Source organism: Protopterus annectens, chromosome 3.part0 (assembly GCF_019279795.1).
Source record: "Protopterus annectens isolate FY-2018-M chromosome 3.part0, PAN1.0, whole genome shotgun sequence".
Lineage (NCBI taxonomy): Eukaryota > Metazoa > Chordata > Ceratodontiformes > Protopteridae > Protopterus > Protopterus annectens.
Genome location: NC_056731.1, coordinates 463264635 through 463291254, shown reverse-complemented (window position 1 = coordinate 463291254; position 26620 = coordinate 463264635). Strand labels below are relative to the sequence as shown.

General features: G+C 43.4%; 1 protein-coding gene across 1 annotated transcript in view; it reads right to left on the bottom strand.

The window, feature by feature from the left end:
• The window catches only part of TRIO (trio Rho guanine nucleotide exchange factor), a 5137669-nt gene that overhangs the window by 2812962 nt on the left and 2298087 nt on the right, over positions 1–26620 (bottom strand). The window contains exon 27 of the mRNA XM_044065600.1: positions 4647–4736. Coding sequence (XP_043921535.1) covers positions 4647–4736 — 90 coding nt within the window. The remainder of the gene's footprint in view (positions 1–4646; positions 4737–26620) is intronic.

Below are 26620 nucleotides of genomic sequence, written 5' to 3'. Positions count from 1 at the left end.
CCATCGGTCCAATACCTTGAATATCTTGCGGCATGCCGAACTCCACAAGGGTGTCGGGTAGAGGCCTGCGACTCGAAGGTAGTGGGTATCAGGGGCTGCCTCACTGAGTACCGGCGAACCGGCGACTGGCATAGGAGAAGCTTCGTTGGTTTTGGATCTCGACTGCTTTTCGCTGTCCTTTTCTTTGTGTTTTTTATGTACTCCGGTAGTCGGATTGCTATCCGACAACATTTCTGGGTAGTTAAATCTGTTTCCAAAATACTTTGAGGCAAAAATATACCGATGCTTAATAGTGTGTTGGTACTTAGCTTTAGTGAAGATTTCGGTTCTGAACCTCAAACTAGAATATTTCAGTAGTCGGCCGACTGGCACTTGCGAAATGCTTCTGCTTCGGGCACCGCACGGCAAGAAAGACTTAAGAAAATGGTGTCTGCTGCATGTTTTATATCCCTGACGTCATGGAAGAGGAGACCGCAACTGACGCAGGACCCAAGACTTTGGAATTCTGGCCGACTGAGGGCAACCTACCAGCAGATTACCCAAATGTAATGACTGCAACAGTGAAACACGAAGAATATCTGTCAGTTTAAAGCCCTAATGGCCAAAGTTGCAGAAGCGTAAACCTTCTTACCCCATCTATCCAGCGCCCTGAAGTCTCTATCAGAAGGGGTAGGATTTTTAGCAGTAGAAGCATTAATGCCCTTGGGCCCCTGTGAAATAGTCTCTGGATCTGCAATAGGATTTTTAAAAAGGAACTTGTGGGACTCAGGGACCCTGTAGTATGTCATGTTTTCTGGGAGCAGGAAGCAAGGAATCCGGGGCCAAACTAGATTCCAAAAAAGCATCGACAACAATGTCTAGTACAGGAGGAATAGCTAAAGGCCTATGCTGAGGTAGGAGCAGGAAATCTCTAAGCCTCTTTTTTGAATCAGAAAAATCCTGGCTTTCCCAGTGGAAATGCTCCCATAGAGAATGTAAGGTTTCTCCAAAAGAAAAATCCTCAAGAGGGGAAGCAGAGGGAATGGAGTCCTCTGCATCAGAATCTTCATAAGTAGATAAGGGCAAATCCAGATCATCAGAAGAATCAGAAAAACAGAATCTTGGTCAGAAGAATCATAATCAACTTCAGTCCTAGGCCTCTTAAAAAGGGGGGGGGGGCGAGGCGACCCCTGATTAGAGTTATTACATCTTCAGCCATTGTTAACATTTGTTATTTACACAGAGGCCTAAGCATGTGGCCTGGGCGTCGGTTTTTTAGGCATTGTTCGAGATTTAGGCCTAAGTAAAGAAGACGGCGTCAGTTTAATATGCAAATCCATAGGCCTGCATACACCCTCAGAAGCCGGTGTTTGCACAGCGGCTCCAGACCCATCCAAGGTAGAGACATCCGTGGGTTCCATAGTTGAAGCATCTCGCGGCATACCAGACTTCGAATGGGTCTCAGTAGAGGCCTGCGAATCTGACGTAGCGGGTATCAGGGGCTGAGAAAGTGCCTCACTGAGTACCGGCGAACTGGCGACTGGCTTAGAAGTGTAGTCGGCAGTTTTGGACCTCGGCGGCCTGTCTCCGTCTTTATCTTTGCGTTTTTTTGGAATCTCGGTGGTCGGATGGCTAACTGATGACATTTCTGGATAATTAAACTGAGAATCGAAATATTTAGAGGCGAAAATATACAGACGATGGATAGCGTGCTGTTTAAATAAAGCACAAAACCGACAGCAAGGTACGTCGTGGTCAGGGCCTAGGCAAGGAATACAGTACGAATGAAAATCTTTATGAGGTATTTGCTTTCCACAAGTAATGCAATTAACTTTTACTGACATCGGTAAGGAGCAAGAAAAAGTTTCCCCAATGGGGTACATAGCTTTATTTGAAGACTTCAGTTCTGAAACTCGAAAACGAAAATTTCAGGAGTTGGCCGACCGGCACTTGCGAACTGCTTCTGCTTCGGGCACCGCATGGCAAGAAAGACTGATGTAATGGCATCGGCTGCATGTTTTATACCCCTGATGACCTGATGTCATGGAAGAAGGGACAGCAACCGACGCAGGACCCAAGACTTAGTTAATCAGGCTGACTGAGGGCTACCTGCAAGCAGATAACCCAAATGTAATGACTGCAACAGTGAAACACGAAGAACATCTTCTTCCTTGACGGCTGTCCCTTGGGGTAGGATGTTCCCTCCACAGCATCTTTAGTGAGAAGTTTAAGTTGCCGATTCTCCAGATACAGTGCTAATGAAGAAAGCCTACTAAGCAGACTTTCTGGTACAAAAGCTTAACAGAAGAAAAGAAAGTATAGTTGTGCGAGGTGCCAAGGCAAAACAAACACTGCTCGTGGTAGTCTTTATGGGGAATCTGTTTCCCACACTAGCACTTACCCTTCTTGGATGATATGAAAGTCCACAAGCAAACACAATGACAAGTAAAGAAAATCCAATGGGGCATTTATCTACAACAGCTTGGAACCCAACAAAGGAATGCAGGCATTCAGACCAACAATCAAGAGATGGCGTTCGGACTGGCGGCAGAAAAGTTCTGAGGATAGTACGTCCTGACGTCACCTTTATGCCCTACGTGAGGAGCATATGTGTAACGTACGGCATACCTTAAAGCAACATGAAGCTTTGGTATACTGGCTGGACGTTAGGCTGCCCTAGGCAGGGAAACTCAAACATAAAGAATACTGCAACAGTGCTATGGAAAGAAATCCAAAGATAAAAGTCTAAGAGTTCAAGTGAAAGGATAAGCTCTAGTTGGGCTTTTAGGTGAATCTAAAACAGAAGTCACTGTTAAAACAGGATAATTCACAAGGATTATAAAACAATACATGGTAACTATGAGAATCAATTTGAAGAGTTTAGAAACAACTATGAAGTGAGTATATAAAGGCAATACACAAAGGAACAGTGGGAGTATATTTGTTCGGATCCCAAATATGCAACAAGAAGTGTTAGGATTTTTGTATAGAAGTGTTTGCAGAGGTACTTTTACACCCCCTGCAAACTTTACAGAGTTTTTATTTGGGAAAACGGTAAATGTTGGAAGCACAATAGAAAAAGTAACTGAAAACATTTTTTGGGGAATGTAATGAGTTGGCAGACTTTAAAAATCCCCTAGAGATTCTTTTATCAGAAAGTCTGGAGGAGCAAATTAATGTAACAGGAAATTATTAGTTTAAGCTAGGATATGTAAACTGACTTGCCTAGATAGTACAGTCTTACAGAGTTTAATGCTACTAGTTGCAAAAAACAATGACTTGAAAATGAAAATCAACACTTACACCAACTGTAACAAGTACTGAATTCTGAAAGGAAGATAAAAAAACTAGAGGTGGGATCCTTAGAATTGAAGGCAGAAAACTACGTAAAAGAAATGGCGTTTGTGCAAACACTATATGCATAACAATGTTCATGAGGAATGAGATTTCAGGAAAGGCAGGTCATGAGCAATTTAAATAATGTTGGAGTGAATGATAATTGTTAAAAAAAAGAAAACCTTTACAATTCATGAAAAATGAAAAAAATACACTGGAATGGCATGTTCATTTTTCTATTGTGTACCCATGTTATTACTAAATGTTATTTTTAATAAAGACATTAAAAATGGAAAAACAGTAATGTACTTCCTCAGGATGTGATCTGGCAAGTATTACAGTCCTAAAACAATAATTCATTTTACTTTTTTTTTTTTTTACACTAGCAAAGTTCTACTGTTGGGGTGTCCACAGTGGTGCAGCGGTTAGCATTGCAGCCTCACAGCAAGAGGATCTCCGGTTCGATTCTCGGCTAGGGTGCCTTCTGTGCGGAGTCTGCATGTCCTCCCTGTGGTCACGTGGGTTTCCTCCAGGTACTCCGGTTTCTTCCCACATCCCAAAGCCATGCTGTAGGTGGATTGGACACTCTAAACTGGCCCCAGGCGTGAGTGCCTGCGTGTGTGTGCCTTCTGTGGAAGGCTGGGCGCCGGGCTGGCAACTCGGCACTGTACAACTCCACTGCCAATCATGAGCGGACAGGTGATCCGCTGTGGCGACCCCTAACCGGGAAAAGCCGAAAGAAGAAGAGGAAGCAAAGTTCTACTGTTAGAAATATCAGAGAGAGAAATTTAGCTAAGTAACTACTGACTTTCGACCTGTTAATACCAAATAACCAAAAAATTATTTAAACACTATAGTAATATAGAAGTTAGTGTTGTTTCAACACAGCTCTTGGTTTTCTAGTTCCCGTACCAGCTGGTGCCTACTCTAGAGATGCTCCATGTCCTCCATGTGCCTTACCTGGTCATTCATCAGGTTTTGAGGTTCCCTTATCCCAAGAACATACCACTACTTGAACTGGTAATCTCCTAAACTGTCTGATGGTGTGTATATTGGGGCGGGGGAGGCAGCCAGTACTGATTATCTTGCATTTCATTTGCTACAAGACTCTGGCTTTCCTGTGACTCTTAACAAGATAAAACAGTGCTAGAACAAGAATAAAATAGCACATCAAATAAAATAAACAATACCTGTTGGTTGCTTCTTCGTAGACTGAAGTCCCCTGTATCTATCATAATAGTATTACAATCTAATGCACAGCTTTCATTCTTTTTTTATGCTGAAATTGTATATCAAGTGTAATGTACATATAAAGGAAATAAAATACTCACATCAAAATATGATCCTGCATGTTCCAAAATGAGCTGAGTAGAATCTGGTTTGTTTTTACAATATGTTACATACATCTGAAACTTATCTGCCTGCAGAATAAAAAAATGCAAATAAAACTTTCCCTTGAACACATTTTTACTAGCAAAATGTAAACTCAGTCTTACAGGCACTTGCATGCTTTCATTAAATCAACTGCCTTATTAAACTCTATGATACACACATACTAGAGACAAAACAGATGGTGAACTGCTCAAAAGACAACAAAGTAACATAAGCTCAGGTGACTAACACTCAGGCTGCCAAAAACTGATAAAGGCAGAAAGATGTGATCGATATGCTAGAGGCAAACTTGGATACGGTCAAATAGATTTTAAAAATAACAAGGGCATATAGCTATTTTCACTCCAAAGTCTAGCAGATAGGTATTTATCTAACAGATTATTCTCCATCAATACACAACACGTACACTACCCAGCCACAGATCCACAAGGGTCACAAATTCCTTCTACTCTACTTATTAAGACAGTTGCAAAATGACATGACATTCAGCTAACAAAATTAACCCTTCTTAAGGATGATATAGTTATCACACTCCACAAAGGGGGAGCCACCACTGATCCCGTTAACTATCGACCTATTAGCCTGACGAGCCTGGTCTGCAAGGCCATGGAACGTATCATCATGGAACTCAAAGACATTGGTAACCTCTAAACTCTGGACCCCACCTAGTTCGGGTTTGTGAAAGGCAGATCATGCCTCCTGAACCCTGATCGACTTCTATGAGGCAGTCACCAAAGCCGTAGATGAGGGCAAGGTGGTTCACACAGCCTATCTTGACCTCACCAAGGCTTTCAACACCATCCCCCATTCTGGAATTATAGCTAAACTCACTAAACTAGGTATAAATCCCTACGTCACAAGATGGCCAACTGGCTCACTGACAGAACCCACACTGTAAAAATTGCAGACTCCAAATCTGACCTCAAACCAGTGACAATTGGAGTACCACAGGGTTCCGTCCTGGGACCTCCCTGTTTGGTATCTACTTCTCTGAAGTACAGGCTAACACAGAAGGCCTCTGGCTAACTAAGTTCGCAGATGACTGAAAACTAGGAGCTACAGTCAAGTCCCCAAATGATGTGGACATCCTACAGAAGGGCCTCGCTGAGACAGATGCCTGGTGTCAGAGCCACGGCTTCAAGCTCAATGCCAGAAAGTGCAGTGTCATCCCCTTTGGTAAAAACTCTGTACCCGTAAACTACCACATAGGCAGCAATCTACTTAACACCGAATGTGTGATGAGAGACCTTGGAGCCCAGGTGGACACCAGTCTCTCCTTTGATAGTCACATCGCCACAGTAGTCAGGAAGTCCTTCTACATGGCACACCTCATCATAAAAGGGCTCTCATCCAGGAAAAGAGGTCATTGTTCCCCTCTACTCGACACTCATTAGACCCATTATAGAGTACAATGACCGTTTTGGAATGTACCTCATAAGACATCTGCAGCAGCTGGAAAAGCCACAGAAGTACCTCAACAAAGAGGATTACTGGCCTCAAACAAATGCCCTACACTGACTGCCTCAAAAAACTCCAGCTTTACTCCATAGCATATCGCATACTCCAAGGTGATCTCTGCCTACCATATAAAGCTATGTCAAACCCGGAGTTGTTGGACACGCTACACCTAAAGAAATCCCAATCCCTCCAATCAACATGCTCTAGGGACCTAAACCTTGTCACCACAATAAACAGGACATGCTGGAGGGATAGATTCCTTTCCCAGAGACTTCCCAAACTCTGGAAGAGGCTACCCATCTATGTCATGCAAAGTTAGTCATTAGCACTCTTCAAGAAAAATCTTGATGAGTGGATGGGAAATAGCAAATACACCCCAGGGATCACTTCTGTGTCTCTGCTCGACAGTGGCACAGGAAAATAACTTTCTTGGGTGACGTAAGCCAGGGAACCTTGTTGGCTAGGCATACGTAGGCCCTTGGGCTAATAGCCTAGTAACTACCTATGAACCTCTATTTATTTATTTATTTCACATTTGTTAACCGAGTTAGTCCAAATGAGTTTGAAAACAAACCCATTTTCAGTGGAGACCCGAGGGGAAAAGCCCCAATAAACATAAGTACAAAAAGTGACAATATACAAATATTAAAATTATAATCAGTACAAAATAATTGTAAAAAGAAAAGGTCATTAGCCATTTGCATTGCATTGATAGTAAGCAACCCATTTTCAATGGAGACCCAAGGGGAAAGAGCCCCAGTAAACATAAGCAAAGGTAAACATACAGGACAAAAACTATTAAAAATAATGTAAAAACAAAATTAATTACAGAGAAAAACAAAAGAAAAAATTACGAACATTAAGGGTTGCACTGATTGCAGTGGTCAAAATGAACTACATATGGCAGTAAAAAAAAAAAAAAAAAAAAAAAAGGCAATTGTTCTTCAAAAGAAGGACCATGTATAGACATTGATAGGAAGTGGGGGAAATTTTACTTTAACAAATGCCTTTTTGTAAACAGTCACAATGATTATTCCCCAAAATGAGGCCTTCCAAATATGGAATCTATCAGTGGCTTCTCTGGGAATCTCTTAATGAGAGCCTTCTTGTCTTTTTGAATGGGTCTGAAGTCCCGTTTAACAGAAGTGGACTTGGCTGAATAATTCCTCTGGCATCTACGCACAGCGTTCAACAGAATTTGCCTGCAGTCTTTCACAGACTTTCACCATCTTACCTTGCTCTTGTAGAGCTTTGAATAAGATGGCAGCTAGTGGACCAAACAAAAGGACTTTGTTCAAGGGAAAAATCAATAAATTTGTCTTTGAAGTGTTCTGCCATGGCCTGACTGCACAGCCATACGTACCTATGAATGATAGAGCCTCTACACCCAGCTGCTCTAGAAGAGGTGTCTAGAGCATCACAACTACATTTCATACTGTGTCGGGCTATCTGAGAAGCCTAACTAAAAGCAAGGACAACATTTATTTGGAATATATGGCTGCTGTAGATCCACCATTACCTTACTTGAGGAGTTGTGAATGAATAACAGGTACTTGGGTAGTCTGGTTTGACAATTAATGGCCCTAAATATCAGAGCAGAAGATGTATAAACCTCCCCCCCACTTACCCATATAGCCCTACTATCTTTGGTTGAAGGAAGGGCACAGGCATTGGGAAGAAATCTGGAAGGTTTATCAGAGAGACAGACACTGCAGTGGGGTCTGCCACAGGATTCTTGTACAAGAACGTAACTTCATCGGGAACTTTATCAAATCTGTCTCATCTTTTAATGTCAGGAGGCTGTGAATCAGGGGTAGCCGAGGAAGACTGGAGTGTGGAAGGAGAAGGATGGGCAGAAAATAAAGGTGGTTTACAGGCCATAAAGTACAGTTTTGTACCTACCATAAATGTAGATGTCCGAATAGGAATGCATCTGCAGTCCTTACAAATGGGTTGTCCTGTCGTCAGGCAGCCCTTCGGTCGGCCGGATTCCAAAGTCTGGGTCTGGCCTCGGCTGGTGTCGCACTTCACCCGACGTCATAGCTGCAGTTCTTCGGGTATAAAGGCATCAGCCGACGCCATTTTCCTCAGTGTTTCTTGCCCCAGATGCCAGTTGCCCTCTTGGATAGCTAAATTTTGGATAAATGCCAATGTTTCCAAATAGTAGCAGGCAAACACAAAAAATAAGCATGTATGTACATATATACAAACAAATACACCATAAGAGATCCCCCCCAGCTAGCTATTAGATGGGCAAATACCCTAGGAATACCTCAGAGGGGAAGGAGGGTGGGTAATCCTGACTGCAGATGCATTCCTATTCGGACATCTACATTTATGGTAGGTACAAAACTGTACTATGTCCTTCAAGGATGCATCTGCAGTCCTTACAAATGGGTAGAATACCATAGCCAAACTAGGGGAGGAGGAAGAAGAAATTATGGTGTAGTTAGGATCACCTGCAAAACAGCAGTGGCAAACCCTGCTCGGGATCTAGAGTATAAAGGTAAGTTATAATGCTTGGCAAATGTATGCACAGAGGTCCAAGTAGCAGCCTCTATAATGTCCTTGGTAGCCACTCCTCGTAAGAAAGCTGTGGTAGTGGCTGTAGCCCTTGTAGAATGAGGCCTTATGTTCTGTGGAGTTTGCTTTCCATGGTAGGAGTAGCAGAATCTGATGCAATTTCCTATCCACTTGGAGATTGTCTGTTTTGAAATTGCTTTTCCTTCCCTTCCTGTTGCATATGCTACCAGAAGCTGGTCAGTTTTTCTATTGCCCTTGGTTCTGTCCAGGTAGTAGCGAACTGTCTATGTACATCCAAAGTATGCAGCAGTCTTTCCCCTGTTCTGTGGATTGGGAAGAATGTAGGTAGGTGGATAGCCTGGTTTAAAGACACTCTGGATACCACCTTAGGCATAAATGTAGGATTTGTTCTCATGGACACTCTGTCTTGATGGAAGATTAGGAAGGGTTGTACTGCCATTAAAGCCTGTAGCTCAGAAACCCTTCTTGCTGAGGTAATTGCCAGCAGGAAAGCAGTTTTCCAGGATAGGTGTTGAAGTTCTGCTGTTGCTGCTGGTTCGAAAGGGGGGAGTGTCAATTTTTCTAGCACAAAGTTCAAGTCCCATGCTGGCAATGGTGGTTTCCTAGGAGGTTTTACATTTTTAATTCCTCTCAGAAGCTGCCTGAGTAGAGGATGCGAGAAGACAGGGGGATCGAAGCTGTATTCTGCAGAAATAGCTGATGCATGTATCTTGATGGAGGAATAGGACAGGCCTGTATGGAAAAGCTCTGCCAAATACTCCAGGATGTTGGCTATGTCTACCTTTGACACATCTTTTCCCCTTTCAGTACTCCAAATGAAAAATCTTTTCTATTTTCCTGCATAGTTCCTTCTTGTTGAAGGTCTGCAGGCCTCAAGGATAATGTCTTTAACCCTTTGGGATAAATCTGGGTTAGTTGCTCTTATGTAATGTTCCAGGCAGTCAGCTGCAGAGTTTTCAGGTTTGGATGCAGGGTGTTGTAGCCGCTCTGAGTTAACAGCAAAGGAATCAGGGGTAGTGTCCACATTTGCCCCCGAGACATGCTCCTCAGTAATGGGTACCAATGTTGTCTTGGCCAGTCTGGAGCTATCAGAATGATCCTTGGACGTTCCTCTTTGATTTTCAGTAGCACCTTGTGCATCAAAGGAAGAGGTGGGAATGCATATGCTGTCAGGCTTTTCCAACTGAAGGATAGAGAGTCCACCTTCCAAGCAAGTGGGTGGTACGTCCTTGTGCAGAATTTCTTGAGCTGGTGATTGAGTGGGGATGCGAATAGGTCTATTTGTGGTAGTCCCCATTTCCTTGTGATGGCCTTGAGGATGTCCGGGTGTAGCATCCATTCGTGAGCATCCGAGGTAGTTCTGCTTAATATGTCTGCTAAGATGTTTTCTTTTCCCGGTACAAAAATTGCTTGTAACTGAATGTTGTAGCTCAGAGCCATATTCCATAGGTCCAGTGCCATCCGGCATAGAGGGTATGAATGAGTGCCTCCCTGTTTGTTGATGTACCACATGACTGTGGTGTTGTCTGTCCTTATCATCAACTGCCCTTCTTGGAGGAATGGTCTGAAATTCTGGATTGCCAGTTTTACTGCCAGCATTTCCTTTTGATTTATGTGCAGGTGCAGCTGATCTGGAGTCCATAAGCCTTGTATGCACTTGTCCAGCATGTGGGCCCCCCAACCGAGGTCTGAGGCGTCCGTTGTGATGGTTTGGCTTGGTTGAATGCTGTGGAAGGGCAAACCTGGGTTTGACTGGCATGCCTGAGCCCACCATAGGAACTCTTGTTTCAGGCATGGGATTAGTGGTATTTCGGTTTCTAGGCTGTGCCTGTGTTGAGACCATAAATTCTTCAGGTACCACTGTAGCTTTCTCATATGTAGTCTGGCATGAGGGACCAGGATTATGCAGGATGCCATGAAGCCCAAGGCCTGCAGTACTTTCCTTGCTGTTAGTTGGTTCTGCTTTGTTAATGCCAAGAAGTAGAGAGGAAGTTGTTCTTGTTTTTCTGCAGTTAGGAATGCAATCTGTTTTGCTGTGTCCAATTCTGCACCTAAGAAGGTTATTCTTTGGGATGGTATCAGTCTTGATTTTTTTATATTGATTGTATATCCCAGGGCTTGCAGTAAGCAAATGACTCTTTGTAAGTCTTCTGTTAGCTTGTTTCTGTTGTCCGCTTGTATCAGGCAGTCGTCCAGGTATGGATATATTTGGATTCCCTGAAGCCTGCAGTGAGCGATTACTGATGCCAGGCATTTCGTGAACACTCTGGGCGCAGTAGATAAGCCAAAGGGCAATGCTGAGAATTGATAATGCTCTGATCCTGCAAGAAATCTGAGGTATCTTCTGCAATTTGGTCGTATGGGGACGTGCAGGTATGCCTCCTTGAGATCTAGAGTCACCAGCCAAGACTCCTTGCCCAGCATGGGAAGAAGTTGCTGTAGGGTCAGCATTTTGAATTTTGGAACAATGATGAATATGTTTAAAGCGGACAGGTCGAGAATAGGCCTCCAATTTTTCTCTTTTCTTGGTACCAGGAAGAGTCTGGAGTAAAATCCCTTTCCTTGTTCCATAGATGGTACCCTTTCCACAGCTCTCATCTTTGCTAATTGAGCTATTTATTTTAGAGCTTCTGTCTTTTGATTTGGTGGTAGGTTTGGCATTCCTTTTTCCTGGTAAAGTATGGAAATGAAACCTGTAGCCTTGGTCTATAGTTTGCAAAATCCACTTGTCTCTTGTGATGCAGTGCCAGTTTTTTGAAAATAAGGCTAACTTTCCGCCTAAGGGTGCTGCTATTTGTTCCCTGGTAGGCGGTGTCAGAGCCAAGTCACTGTGATTGTCCTGTTGCAGTGGTAGTAGTTGTGTCTGTGCCTCGCTGGTTGTTACCTTGCCACTGGCGTCCCCTGTAGGCACCTCCTCTGGATTGGTTTCTGCCTCTTGAACGCCTATTCCTGCCTCTCTGTGTTTTAGAGGAGTATGGAAAGGACCAATTTTTGGAAGGCCAGTTCCTGCTAAACCTTGGAGGCTGAACCTGTAAGAAATCTTTCACTGTTTGTACAGATTTTGCCTTCTCTTCCATTTTCTTCAGTACCTGCTGAGCAGGCGAACCAAATAAATTGACCTTATCCATAGGAGCATCTAACAGTTTTGCTTTAACATGATCCGGCAAGACCTGTTCTTTCAACCATGCATGCCTTCTGATAACTGTGCCAGTCATGGCTGATCTAAAGGAAGCCTCCAGTGCATCATAGCCACATTTTAAAGAATGGTTACTAACCTGCTGAATGTTATATGCACCATTTCTAGAACATATTTCTTATCTAAAGAGTCATCAGAGGACAGTTTCTTAGTTAACTGATCAAGCATAAACTCCTGGTATTGGATCATATGAAACTGACAGTTCAATGCCCTAGCTGAGAGAGTAGCAGAGGTGTATACTTTTTTACCCCATCTCTCTAAGGACCTGGACTCCCTTTCAGAGGGGAGGGGATTTTTAACTGAGGTCGAAGCTACTGCCTTAGGCCCCTGGGAGATAGTCTCGGGATCTGCAAAAGGAGCCTTGTATAAATGGTGATGTGTGCCCGGGACCCTGTAGAACCTATCGGGCTTAGCAGGGGCTGGAGGCAAAGTATCAGGAGCAGTGCAGGCATCATTAAATGCATCATCTACAACAGGAAGAACTGGAGGTATAGCTAAAGGCCTATGTTGTGATAAATGCAAAAAAGTCCTAAGCCTTTTCCTTGAATCTGAGAAATCTTGCCCCTGCCATTGAAATTGCTCCCTCATGGCATGTAAGGTTTCCCCAAAGGAAAATTCCTCTGGTGGAGAGGCAGAAGGAATCGATTCCTCAGCATCGGAGTCTTCATAAGGAGAAAAAGGAGCCTCTGGATGGTCTGTATTGTCTGAATCATCAGAAGAATCATATGAGGACACTGGCTCAGGGGGCTCTGCTCTAGGTCTCTTTTCTGGAGGTGGTTGAGAGGCCCTGTCTGGATGAGGTTGGGATCCCTTTATTAAAGAGATGAGATCCTCTGCCAGAGTAAGCATTTGGGAACTGGAGCTGGGCCTGTGAGAGGGGGGCTTAACAGGCACAGACTTAGAAGTTTTGGCTGCTTTAGCCCTGGCAAAGGCCTTTACGGACATGGCTGCAGGCGGCCTAGCAGCACCACGTGCAGGGGTTGAAACATCCAAAGGGATGGTGTCCGATAATTCTTGTGAAACCACAGTAGCAGGTTGAATTTCAGAGGCCGATTCAACCAGGTTAGAAGGGGCCTCGGTAGTAGTCATGGATTCGGCTGAAGTTAGAACCGTTTGCTCGGTTTGCGAAACCGAGACACTCGCGTTTGCTTAACCGCGGTTTCGCCGAAACCGCGGACCGCGAGTGTCGGTCCTTTCTTTGCTTCTTAACAACTTGTGAAGTCGGGGGATCCGACGACATTATGTACGCGAAATCTGAGCCGAAAAACTGTTCAGCAAACTCCGACCGACGTCTAAGCGTCCGTCAGTTGAAAGAAGCACAGGCTAAACAAGCTGCTACGTCGTGGTCTGGGCCTAAACAAGGTAAGCAGTAAGAGTGGAAATCTTTATGAGGTATTTGTTTCCCACAAGTTAAACAGTTATTCACTTTTTCTGACATCGGCTGAGGCAAGAAAGAGTCCCCAACGGGGTACTTAGCTTTTTAGAAGTCTTCGAAGTAGTATTCGGTAGTTGTAATCTCTGGATCTGACCAACCGGCACTTGCGAACAGCTTCTGCTTCGGGCGCCACGCGGCAAGAAAGACCGAGGAAAATGGCGTCGGCTGATGCCTTTATACCCGAAGAACTGCAGCTATGACGTCGGGTGAAGTGCGACACCAGCCGAGGCCAGACCCAGACTTTGGAATCCGGCCGACCGAAGGGCTGCCTGACGACAGGACAACCCATTTGTAAGGACTGCAGATGCAGCCTTGAAGGACATTGGCCTTGAGCAGGACTTGATGAAGAGTCCATCCATTCTTTCTTGCTGCATAAGGGAGGAGAAGAAACATGCTTAATTTTTGTCATGTCTTTCAGGTGTGATGTCCAGGCCCCATGACAATCTCTAACTTACCAGGGATCTCTTCCTTAACTAGAATCTGTGGGATGCTTTCTGGGCTTCCTGAGATTATGATCGGCAGTTCACAACTGTCTGTGGGAGCAGACTCTTAAGTCATAAGGCCTTCCAATGTCACAGCAGCCTCTGTAAGTGTCTCAGTATAGGGCAACAAAGGTGGAGTTAAATGTACCTTGGGTTCTGGACCCTGAACGAGTGCACTGAAATCAGAAAAGGCAGACTGAGTATCCAGTCTGGGCCTTTTGACTTTTTTCTTGAGGGGTGGAGGTACACCTGGGGAAGTGGGAACTGCCATCCTAGATTGGGCCAATTGCTTAAGACATTCAGCATTGGATAGCCACTTAGAAATAGTATGTTTAAAAACAGAAGCACCCAAAGTTTTGTCCTGGTAAGGCAAAAAAAGCTGATCAGACTTACTGATAGACTTGTTTTTTGTCCAAGTAAACCTGAGCTGCCTATGCACATCCAAAGAATGTAGGATCCCTTTCCCCTGACTTCTGAGGGGAAGAAATAAGGCAGGTATTTTAGTGGTCTGATTCAAGGGGAACACAACCACCTTTGGCATAAAAGAATAATTATTACACAGAGTAACCATATACTTATGAAAACATGAGAAAAAGTGGAATAGTCATTAAGGTTTACAACTCAAACTCATTTAGCTGAGGTCAAAGTCACCAACATAACAAAGTAAAATACACAGAGAAGCAGAGGCAGCAGACTACAAAGGGGATAAGGTAAGCTTTCTCCTAACAAAGCTCCAATTCAAAGGAAGAGAGAAAGCCCACCTTGACAATCTAATATTCAAGAGGCCTTTCAAAAATTGTTTTCTTCAAATCGAGAGAAAACATTTTTGATCCAAAGGAACATGAGCAGAAATGGCTGACCGATAAAGGTTTAACAGAAGAGAATGTCAGATGAGCAATGAGCAACTCACACAAGCCAACATATTAGGAATATCCATTTGATAAGGGTCCCAATTCTGTCTCTAGCACCAAAGAGAAAATTTCTTACATTTGGAGACAAAAGATTTTCTAGTATTTGATTTTCTAACCTCCTTCCTCAAAAAATTAGTGCCTAAAAGGAATTAAAACTCTTATCACCCACAAAGTGAGATTCAAAGCCTGTAAACAAGGATGAATTAAAGAGCCTGAGTTTGTTTTGTTCTGTGAAAATGAGTCCATCTTGTGAAGTAACTTGAGACAACTGGCACCTGGCCAAATGAAATAGAAGGTGGGTAGCAATGCTGATTGGACTCTAAAGGAGTCACCAATAATATATTTTGTTTGTCATCCTTGATCTTCATAAAGATTTTTGAAATCGAAGTGGGAGGAAAATGGAGAACCCCTCCTTTTCCACGGGAAAGTCATGGTGTCCCCTCTCTACGCTGAGAGCATGCTACTCTCGAACTAGCCTGCCTAGATAGCCTGAGCTGTCTGTGGTGTATGCAGGCAATGTCCAGAAAGACCTGTTTAACATCCATTCATAAGGACCTGTCTTGTATCTGCTCCGAAGGTCTGCTACTGGGTTTCTCCCTGAAGGTGTATACAGAGCCAGGAGTAAAAAATTAAAGTCGTCTGTGAAAACCAAAAAGGGATCCAGGATTTCCACAGGTAATACAGAGACTGAACAGTTAAAGTTAATCTCCATTACCCTGATATGTTCTCTTACCATACCCCTTGAACCATAAAGTCCCTGGACTAAGCACCCCATGCCAGACCTAAGGCATCTGCCTACAAAATCTCGGCAAGGGGCAGGAACCAGAAGTGGCACTCCAATATTAAGTGAAACCTGGTTAACTGATTATGAAAGCCCTTCCTTGATGAAGGGCAGGATATGAATCTGGAAAAATAATGGATGACAGTGTTAAGACAAAAAGACTTCAGATTCTACTACATCTTTCTCGTATGGAAACTGACATAAAGGAACCATAAGAATCACTGATGCAATGTAGCCTACAGCTTTGAGAATCTCTCTTTTGCAGTTGTCATACTCAAAGAAGATTCTCAAAGTAATTTATTAGGAAGAGAACCTCGCCTTGTGGAAGAAAACTGCTACTGACAACACAGTGATTCTGCAAACCAGGAAAACCCAAACCTGAGATGGAATTAAGCAAGACTTCTTCAGGTTCACTGTGAACCACAGTGTGGCCAGAAATTCCATCACAAACTACAAATGAGTCAAACAAAGCTCTTCAGTAGGCACCCTGAATTATATCAGCCAGATAAGGAAATACTTGAATCGCTCAAAGACTGCAGAAGGCAATGACAGGTGCTACGCACTTTATGAATACCCTTGGGTCAGTAGAAAGATGAAAGAATAAAAAAGAATACTGAAAATGATCTGAAGATGCACAAAAACATAAAAAATTCCACTGATGTGGATGAATAAGATAAGAGTCCTTTCTTCACAGGCTTTAATGGTGACTTAAGATTTAAGCACTGGAAGTAAGGACTGAATAGTCAACCTTCTGAAACTTTAGGTAAGTGTTGAGGAAGACAGGAAAGATCCAAATCAAGTTTCCAAGTGCCCTCCTTTCTGGGAACCAGAAAAATTGGTTTTCTTCAAGAAAGAAAAAAAAACAATTCTATTGTACCTTGAGATAGGAGATATCAAAGAAGAGGAAGAATAAGATGAATCGGACATTGAGGTGGCTGAAGAAAACCCAAGGGAAAGCCTTCTGAGACATTTTCTATTCTCCTTGAATGATGAACAAAACCATTTTGTCTGAGGTTATCATTTTCCAAACAGAGTGAGAGAAAGCACGAAAGAGGCAGCAGATAGTCATAATGAAAAGCTCAGATTCCCTGGACTCTGTTGAGACTCAACCTAAAACCTCCTTCAAATTGTCCTCTTACCCTTCTTAGATGATTTCATATCCTTACGAACAAAAGGACCAGCCTTAGAAGAATAATTTCTCTGAAAATTAGGAACAGGAGAGAGAAATATTTATCTTAGGTCCTGCATGAATTTCCTTTTCCTTACAAGATTTTGAAAAGTTCTGCAGCTGCAGAATTCAGAAGATTATGCCCATTCAAAGGAGATCCAAGCAATTAAGCCTTGATATGATCAGGCTCAAAAGCTCAAGCCTAAGTTACAAAAATCTATGAAGAAACGAGCCAGCGGTTGCAGCCCTAGAACTGGCATTGGTAGCAGCTCCCTACCAAATGTTAGCACTCATAACACCAAATGCCAATAGACAGATAAAAACAGATCAAAAATCCAGGGGAAAAGCTAATCTCAAACATTACTCTTCTCCTTTAAACTACTTTTTTTTTTTAAATGGGGCAAACCCCTCACACCCAAACTTATACACATCAACTCAGAAATTACCATAACTCTGCCATTACTGGGAATATTCACTTTTGTCACTCTTTAACTTGATATATGTAAAGTCCATTTTTTGCCAAGCTCTGTTTCAGGGTTTGTTATAGCTGGTCCTTGCATTTCCATATACCAACTCTGGAAACACGCAGCTTTATGGGTGAGTAAAACTTCTTTGCTTCCACAGTTCTATGACCAAAACCTATTCCCTGACTGAAAACAGGTAGAAGAGCAAAGCCAAGTGATTATTCCCATTTTAACTAAAGCATGTGCAATCAGACTCAGATACTTCATTCTGAATTGAACAACATTCACCAGCAGTACAGTTTTTCCTAAAGAGAAGCACGAGTGCCACAACTGCACTGGGCTCCAAAGGAGCCTGGGTGGGGTTTCACCTCAATTTTCAAGTCACACGGAGGCTGAAAAAACTTTCTTAAGACTGAAATGTAGGAGTCATTTTATAAGCTGTTTCAGTGTACAGTGACAGAAGAGAAGAAGGGGACCTCAAGGAAAAAAAAATAAAGACTGTGATTTTAGAAGGATGCACTTACATAAGCAAAAGTCAGACCGCCCCCACCTCCCAAAGAAAAAAAAAAAAAGTTCCATTAAAAACGTTAAGACTACTGCCTATATACCCTCTGTGAAAAGGATATCCAAAGAGCTATACTATGAAGAAAATAGTTGAACCTTTTCTACTGGACAGATGAGATTTTCTAGTGCTGTGTTTCCTTGCCCCTTGAATGACCTTTAGTGCCTCTTCTGAAAACTAGATCCTTCACAGAATCAGGCTAGTAGCATTTATGCAATAAAACAATATTTGTAAGCCTGGGTGCATGACTAACCTGTTCACCTGGACAAGAAAGGTATGAACAAAGCAATCTGCAGTGGTTCTTCCTAGCTCAGCAGAACTTACGGTTGACTTAACAACAAAAGACCTAATAATATGAAATTTTCTTTTTCTCTCTTTAGACTCTGAAAGGCATAAAGGAAGAGTGGAATGAGCTGGAAGACATACAGGAGCATCTGTTTACAACATGAAGAAAGCATTCAATGCCTGTGCCTCTGTATGTATAGAACTGCTAGACTAAGTACCTCCACTTACAGAATGGAGAAAGCATTCATTGCCTGTACCTCTGTGTGCAGAGATGGTACATAATTATATCTAGTAATTCTGCTTATTTTGTTATGGCATGTAAAGATAAATCTACTGGGATCCTCAGCTCTACCTCAGGCACTAAAACACTTTTGTTTTGTTGAGGGGGCTCCAGCTTTCATTTGTGAATAGTGGAGGTGGTCCCACTGAACTTGTCTGACATGGAGTGTAGATTGAAGGACACATTAAAAGCTACACCATAAGGACCTATGTGAAAAACCTTTGCAGCAGACCATCATTGCTATCTATACAGAGATCTAGTACTAATGAGGGTCTTCCTGATGGTGCACAACACTGTGGTGATGCCTTTAAGTATCTTCAGTGTGACTGGGTGGCAAACCATCTTGAAAATTCTCAAAGCCAAGATTAAAGCCATTCTCTTCTGTAAGCCAATATGACTTCTCACCATGGTAGTGCTTCATCCTAATCAATCATTTTTAAGTGAGATGTGTGAGATCCCCATAACAGATTTGAGACAGCATTCTTCAGGGTCTGCACACTCTCTACTGTTAAAAACAACAACCCTTTCTTACTTGACACTTGCAGCAATCTCAGAGGACTTCCAAGAGGGCTGCACATTGAATAACAGCTTAACTCTAGCGCTCTCTATGTGAAAACAAACTCAACAGAAAAGGCCAGTAGACACTTGTCTTATGGGTAAATTGTAATAGCTAGTAGGTGCACAGAGCACCTGAAAAAATCTGCTACAAAAAATGAGAAACAAACACTGACTGGGGAAAGTTCTGCAGTTATTCAGGAAAAAGCAATGCAACCTCCAAACATGACTTCCAGTAACCTAGATGAAGTTACAAGACAAGTGTACACAGACCTGGTTAAAATAAACAAAACACTAATGAAGTATATCTACACAAACAAAAGGCTGGGAAAAATGGAAGAATTTTAAACAGATATTCAGATGAAGTGATAAACTGCAAAAAAATAAGGCTGAAATGAAGAAAAGCCTGGCTGAAATGAAGAAAAGCCTGGCTGAATACGAGACTGCTCAGGAAGAGATGTTTCAAAAAACAGAATGAAAGCTGCAAAAATCAGGCTGAAATGAAGAAAAGCCTGGCTGGAGACAAGACTGCTCAGGAAGAGATGTTTCAAAAAATAACAGAATTAGAGGACAGAGCATGTAAGGAAAACATGAGATTTTCAGCTATACAAGAGAAGCTAGAAGGAACAGACCATTAACTATATGAAAGCAAATGTAAACAACTAGACTGGTATTCCACACAGCAGGAGTGGTTAGCTGAAAGGGTACAGTGTGTGTGTATACTGGAAACCCGGCTATAAGAAAGCAACCTAGACCTTTAACAGTAAAGACGCAATCTTACCAGCACAAGCAGTTGAAGCTGACAAAACTGTGGCAGGAGGACAAAATACTAAAGGCGAAAGACAGCAGAGTGTTTGTGGAAAATGATTACTAATTGTACACCAGGCAGGAGAGCAGTATATGCATTCCAATATTCAGGGAATGTCAAGATGCAGGTTTCAGATTCAAATTGTTGTACTCCGCTGTTTTCAAGGTATTCTTGCCTGGAGGGAGAAAATGATTTTTTGATGAAGTACATGCTAAGGAGGAAATGCAAAAGTTTGTCCAACAAAAAGTGAATTATGAAAGAGGAGGAGATTATTTTTCTTGTTCTTCTGGTAATAAAGACCACAGAGAGACTGCACCCATGAAACCTTTTCCACTGTTTCAATGGAAAATGTTGGAGAGGAGGAAGGGAGCACAAGAGTTGAATATAAGAATCGAGAGTGCACTGGAAATGAACCAGAGGCAGAATGCAGGAGATGGACATAAACAATAATAAAACCACTAAATTAATGTGAGATTACAATGCAATAATTATTTTTGTGAAAAATGACAGAACAAGATAATCTGGAAATATTGGACTTTTTCAGAACTTGTTGGACTTGTGGGAGACTCTAAAGTATATGCCCTACTTCATATCATTAGTGTTTGGGAAAATATTTTGGGGAAGGAAAGAGAGGGGAGGAAGTTAACTGTAAGTAAAGAAAACATTTTTCTTCTCAGTACTATTTTTGTGGTACATGGTTTTCTTAGTATGTTATAAAGTTCTCTCAGTTATTTTTTTAAGTGTAATGGGGATTGTAAATAGGTGCTGTTGTTCTTTTTTCCTTTTTTTTAACTCCCTTCTCTCTCTCTGCAGTTTTAAGAAATGTAGGCACTGCAATGTATAAAAAAAAGCCTGGTTAAAAGTTCATGACAAAAGAAAAATGAATGTGTTTTTTCTCATTCTTGCATGGGCAAATAACTAGACCTTAGATTGATTTAGTAACAAGTTTTAACAGAATTGAAGGAAATGAAAAAAAATACTCAATATTATGAGGCTTTTTACATCAAATGAATGTATGTTTAAGCAGCAATTCTGTACCTGGCCCTCTTGTCTCCACGGAAACAATGTGATAAAGAGAAACTGACTGTCTGGTTCTAATTTCTTCATGGAGAAATCTGATGATGAGAAATTAGTTACAGTCTGATGGAGAGTGATTGGCTGGGGGGGGGGGGGTACTGGCTAGGACATATTCCGTGAAAGCATTCAGGGGGTTTCCCACCTGGGAGAGCTATAAAGATAAGACAAAACCAGTTAGCACTTAGAAGTCTAGGCTGTACCATGCATCTTAGCATGGATAACACTTCTTTTATGTTAACTCAAGTCTGTGAGTGCGGCTGTCAGTATGGGACATCTGTTTCTATTAGGAGGGGAAAACTTCAATATTTGAAAATGTATACCGTTTTTGTGTGTTAAATTAAAAGGCTCTATGGGGTATTTTTTGTAAGATGTGACGTGCTCAAATAGCTATGACAAGAAACAACTATATAAAAGTTCAACATGCTAAACAGTGTATGCATGTAACACAAAAGCTAGAACTAGACGTTTATCAAAAAGGTGTTGTACATAAAAGGTGGGAATAATAACTTTTTAATACAATGATGCTTTCTGTAATGTCTTTAAATGTCAATGGTCTCACAGATAAATACAAATAAGGAAGATTAGTGAACTATATAGTAGAGTGTAAACTGTTATGTTACAGGGGACACGCTTGGAAAGAACTGAACATGTGAATTTAATAAAAAAAAAAAAAAAAGGTTTTCAGGTTGGTTATTTTGCAGAACATCTGGGACAAAGGAAAAGAGAAGTACTTATAAATTAAATTACAAGAGGAACTCCAACAGTGATAGAAGAGGATAAAAAAGACAATGGCAGATTTGTAGTGCTAAGGGTATACAGGCAAGAGAGGAGGATTATACTGGCATGTATTTAAATTCCACCTAAAACGGCTATAATGGAGCTTAAGAAAATTCTGGGAGAAATCAGTTTTCAGCAAGGTAGATTACTTGTAGGTGGGGACTGGAATTTGATTTGGAGCAGTGAAGATGTGCTGGGGGACGGAGAAGGGAAAATATAACAAAGGAGGGTAGATTTTTGAAAAAAATTTATAACAATATTTGGTACGGAAGATGTGAATGCAGTGTAGAATATCAACGGCCAAAAGAAGAAGTTATGTCCTTACCATAACGTTCCATGTGGAGTGTTCATCTCGCCTTTGTTCTTACACATGGGTGTCGGAGCCGATCCTCGGCTCAGAGTCGGCCGCTTAGCAAAGCTTTGCATCCAGAAGAAGCTCGAGACCAACCTACCTCCCACAATTCCCTCTGCCTTTACCCTCAGATCTAGTTTGCAAAAGAAACAACACCAGATCCAGCAATAACAATGTAATCCTCCATAAGAATACATACGTCTACACAAGGAACGTAACTAGCTCAAGCCAGTAGAACAACAGAAAGACCACTAGTGGGAGACACACAGAATAGACCTCTAAACCGAACGTTCTTCCAGACCTGCGGGTGGGAGGGTGGGAATGTAAGAACAAAGGCGAAATGAACACTCCACATGGAACGTTATGGTAAGGACATAACTTCTTTATGTGAGAGTGTTCAATCTCGCCGTTTGTTCTTACACATGGGTAGCGTCCCTAGCTCCGTTACCCTGAGTGACTCACGGAAGAACGTTCCTGAGCACAGTGGAACCAAAAGATGCTCTTTCCCTGGAAGTCTTATCCACTTTATAATGAGTGATGAACATATGTGGTTTAGACCAAGTGGCGGCTGCACAAATAGTGTCCAAAGGCAGACGAGCCGCATGAGCCAAAGACGTAGAAACTGATCTAGTAGAATGTCCCTTTGGTTTGGTGGGCAAACTCTGATTAGAAGCAGAATAAACAAAGGTAATACAATCAGTTAGCCATTTGGAAAGAGTACGCTTCGTCACTGCCATGCCCTTTTTGTTGTCCGCAAAGGCTACAAAGAGTTGGTCCGCTTTTCTATGGTCTTTAGTTCTATCCAGGTAGAATCTGAGTTGTCTATGAACATCCAACTTGTGCAGCATATATTCCAGCTTATTGGAATGGTTTTTGAAAAATGTGGGAAGCTCAATGGACTGATTAATGTTGTTAACTGAACAAACCTTAGGGAGGAAAGAAGGGTTGGTGCGTAAAGATACCCTGTCCGTGTGAAAAATTAAATATGGCTGCTTAATGGAAAGAGCCTGAAGCTCTGATATTCGTCAAGCTGAAGTGATAGCTACTAGGAAAAGAGTTTTCCAGGACAAGAACTTTAAGGAACAGGAAAAAGCTAGTTCCAAAGGGTGGTAACATTAGTTGGGATAAGAGTAGATTTAGATTCCAAGGAGCTGTAGGAAACCTAACTGCTGGTCTAAGATGAAAAGACCCTTTCAAAAAGGCTTTACAAAGCCTATGAGCCATAATGGGCGCTCCGTTTTCTCCTACATGAAAGTTAGAAATAGCAGCCAACTAAACTTTTAAGGTGGCAGCAGAGGCCCCTTGATGAAATAGCATGGACAGGAACTCCAAAATCTTGTTTAGAGGGGCTACAAAGGGATCTAAATGCTGTGTAGTCGCCCAGTAGACGAAACATTTCCACTTACCAGTGTAAATTTTAGTAGTGGAGGCTTTATGAGAGGCTACCAGGATGTCCTGAACCGCCGGAGAGAGAAGATCGGACCTGGCTAAGTAGGGAAGCGGAGCAGCCAAGCTGCTAACTTGAGGGACAGGAGCGACGGGTGGGGATCTCCTGACGAATGAGTCAGTAGGTCTGGCACCGGGTCCAGAATGCAGGGCTCCCGCATTTGGTGAGCTTGAAGGAAGGGAAACCAAATCTGTCGAGGCCAGAATGGGGCAATGAGAATTATAGTCCTCTCCTGGTCCTTGGCTTTCTGAAGAAATCTCGGTATCAGAGGTATAGGGGGGAAAGCGTACAGGAGACCCGGGGGCCAATCATGAATCAGAGCGTCCCTGGGGACATCCCCTGGAGGGGGTAAAAGGGCAAAGTAGCTTCTGCATTTGGTTGCTGATTGGAGACGCAAACAGATCGCAGCAAGGCTGGCCCCACTTGCGGAATATCCTTTCCGCTACTATCTGGTTGAGGGACCACTCGTGAGGTAACAGGATGGCTCTGCTCAACCTGTCCGCTATGACGTTGGATAACCCCAGGATGTGCGTTGCTATCAGAAAGCGACCTGTGGACTCTGCCCATTGCCAAATTCTCATGGCGCCTCTGCACAACTGGTAAGACTTGGTTCCTCCCTGTTTGTTTATGTACCAGACGACGGACATGTTGTCCGTTTGAACTGCAATGGTCCCTAGAGGTAGAAGGGGGGAGAAGTGTTGCAACGCTAGAAACACTGCCCTCATCTCTAGAACATTGATATGCAGGTTGTACTCTAAACTGGTCCATTCGCCTTGGACTGTCTGTCCCTGAAATATGCCCCCCCACCCTATCAGGGAAGCGTCCGTGGTCACTGTGGCTGTTGGTGTGGGTAATACAAACGGTCGGCCGCTGATGAAATTGCGGTTCTGTAACCACCAAGACAGGTGTGCTTTGCAGGTGTTCGTAATGTGAATCTCGTGCGTCAGTGGTAACTGTTGGAACGACCACTGTGCGAACAGCAGCCATTGGAGAACTCTTATGTGTAGCCTTCCCATGGGAACTGCAATGAGGGAAGCTGACATGAGTCCCAAAACTTTTAGGACTAGTTTGGCTGGGGATTTTTTGGACAATAGCAGGAGAGATATGTGTTCTTGCAGGGAAGCTATTCTTGCGGATGGGAGTTTTAGTAGCAAAGAACGAGTATCTAGATTTGCCCCTATAAATGAAATATGCTGCGAGGGCTGTAACGCAGATTTTTCGAAATTTATCGAAATCCCTAAATGAACACAAAGGCTGAGTGTGTAGTCCCTGGCTTGTATCAGCCGACACTCGGTGGTGGCAGTAAGGAGCCAGTCGTCCAGATACGGAAACACCCGGAATCCTAGGCGTCTCAAGTGAGACGCTACCACTGCCATGCATTTGGTGAAAACCCTGGGGGCTGAGGTTAGACCAAAGGGCAGGGCCCGAAACTGAAAGTGGCTGGCTCCCAGCCGGAAGCGCAGGTGATCTCTGGACGCTCTGGCCATTTTGATGTGGTAGTATGCGTCTTTGAGATCTATTGAGCATATCCAGTTGTCCTTCTGTAAGAAGGGAAGGATTGATTGAAGCGTGACCATCCGGAACTTTTCTTTCTTCACATACGTATTGAGATTGCTCAGGTCCAGAATTGGCCTCCAGTCCCCTGTCTTTTTTGGAACTAAAAAGAACCTTGAGTAAGTTCCGAATCCTCTTTGGTCTGCCGGGACTGGTTGGATGACTCTTTTTTTCTAGCAGCTTTGAGATTTCTATAGCTGCGGGTTCTCGCAGATGGAGTGGTACATCTGGGAATCTCTTTTGCGGTAACGGGGGAAATAGAAAGGGAATTTTTTAACCTCTGGTAATAATGCTTTTTACCCATTTGTCTGAAGTAAGGTTTTGCCAGGCCTGAGGGTATAAAGCTAAGCGACCCCCGACTGCCTCCAGAGCAGGACAGTCGGGTCTCCTCTCAGGAGTGCTGGAAAGGCTTCCCAGGGATGGTATCCCTGTCGCCATGGTTCTGCGGACCCCCTCGGCCACCAGGGCGGCGTCTTCCACCTCTGCCCCCCCACTGCCTCTGGAGGGGGCATCACCCTGTGTGCTTGGGAAAGAACCCTGGGGTTTACGAAACCACATCTTTCCACCTCGTTGCCCTTTGGGGTACGGTCTGGACAGGGTGGAAAAACGGACTCCGACCGCAGACAGAGTCTTTCCCTCCTGCTCACACCGGGTCAGGGTCTCCTTCACTTTGGGGCCAAAAAGAGTGGCACCATCAAATGGGGCGTTAGTAAAGGAAGACTTGAAGGCTTCCGCAAAGGAGCACAAGCGCATCCAGGATTGTCTACGAAGAGCAATCGCTGAAGCTGCAGCCCTACTCGACCCTTCGGCCGCATACGAGATGAGCCTCATGGACGAATTTACAATAGATGTAAGGGTATTGAGCTGTGCTGTAACCTTATCCAAGACAGCAGCATCTGTACTACCCTGGAGGGTATCTCCCGACTCTTTGACTAGATCCCTCTGTAATCGTGTGAAATGTGTAAGGTAGTTCAGCGATCGCATGGAGAAAGTCGGTGAGCTGAAAATGCGCTTCCCATATCTGTCCATGGTCCTAGAGTCTCTGTTAGGAGGATGAACAGACGAGGAAGATTCGGACATCTCCTTTTTTGTGGCTGCTGCCACCACCATAGCGTCCACTGGAACTCCCTTAGTGAGGTATGATTTATCCTGAGGGGCAATTATATATTTATTAGGCTTCCTGGGAACTGGCTCCACTGTGTCAGGTGCCTCCCATGCCCTTCGAGCAATTAATTCCATTAACTCGTCGAAGGGCGGAGTGACCCAGGAGGAAGAAGGGCGAGCACTAAATGCCTTCAGCAGAACCGACTCATCCTCAGAAGGGGGTAGGGCCTGCCAATCACCTCTCTGTTTCAGGATCTCCAGGATGTCAGAAAAGGAGACATCCTCCGAGGGTGATTTTGGGGACCCCTCTGACTCATCTAAGTCAGTATCCGATGTTAAGGATTCTTGTGGAGAATCTAAGTGCCTCCTCTTGCACAATCTTTTCCTCGGAACGTCATCGGGGGGGGGCATCCGATGAAGACTCCGAGGAAGAAGGGGCTCCCTCTGTGAGTGGCTGAGACACTGGTGCTCGACGCTTTTGTGTAGTCGTGGGTGCAGAAGAAGACAACGAACCTTTATGGGAGGGAGAAGTTGCTTCCGCAGAAGTGGTTGTCTGAGAAGACAATACCTTCCTCATACGGTCGAAGGCCCCTGGACCCCAAGCCGAGGAATCCCCCGGTTCCGAAGAACGTGGAGGTATCTCCGACACGGAAGCCAAGGGCATCGACCCAGA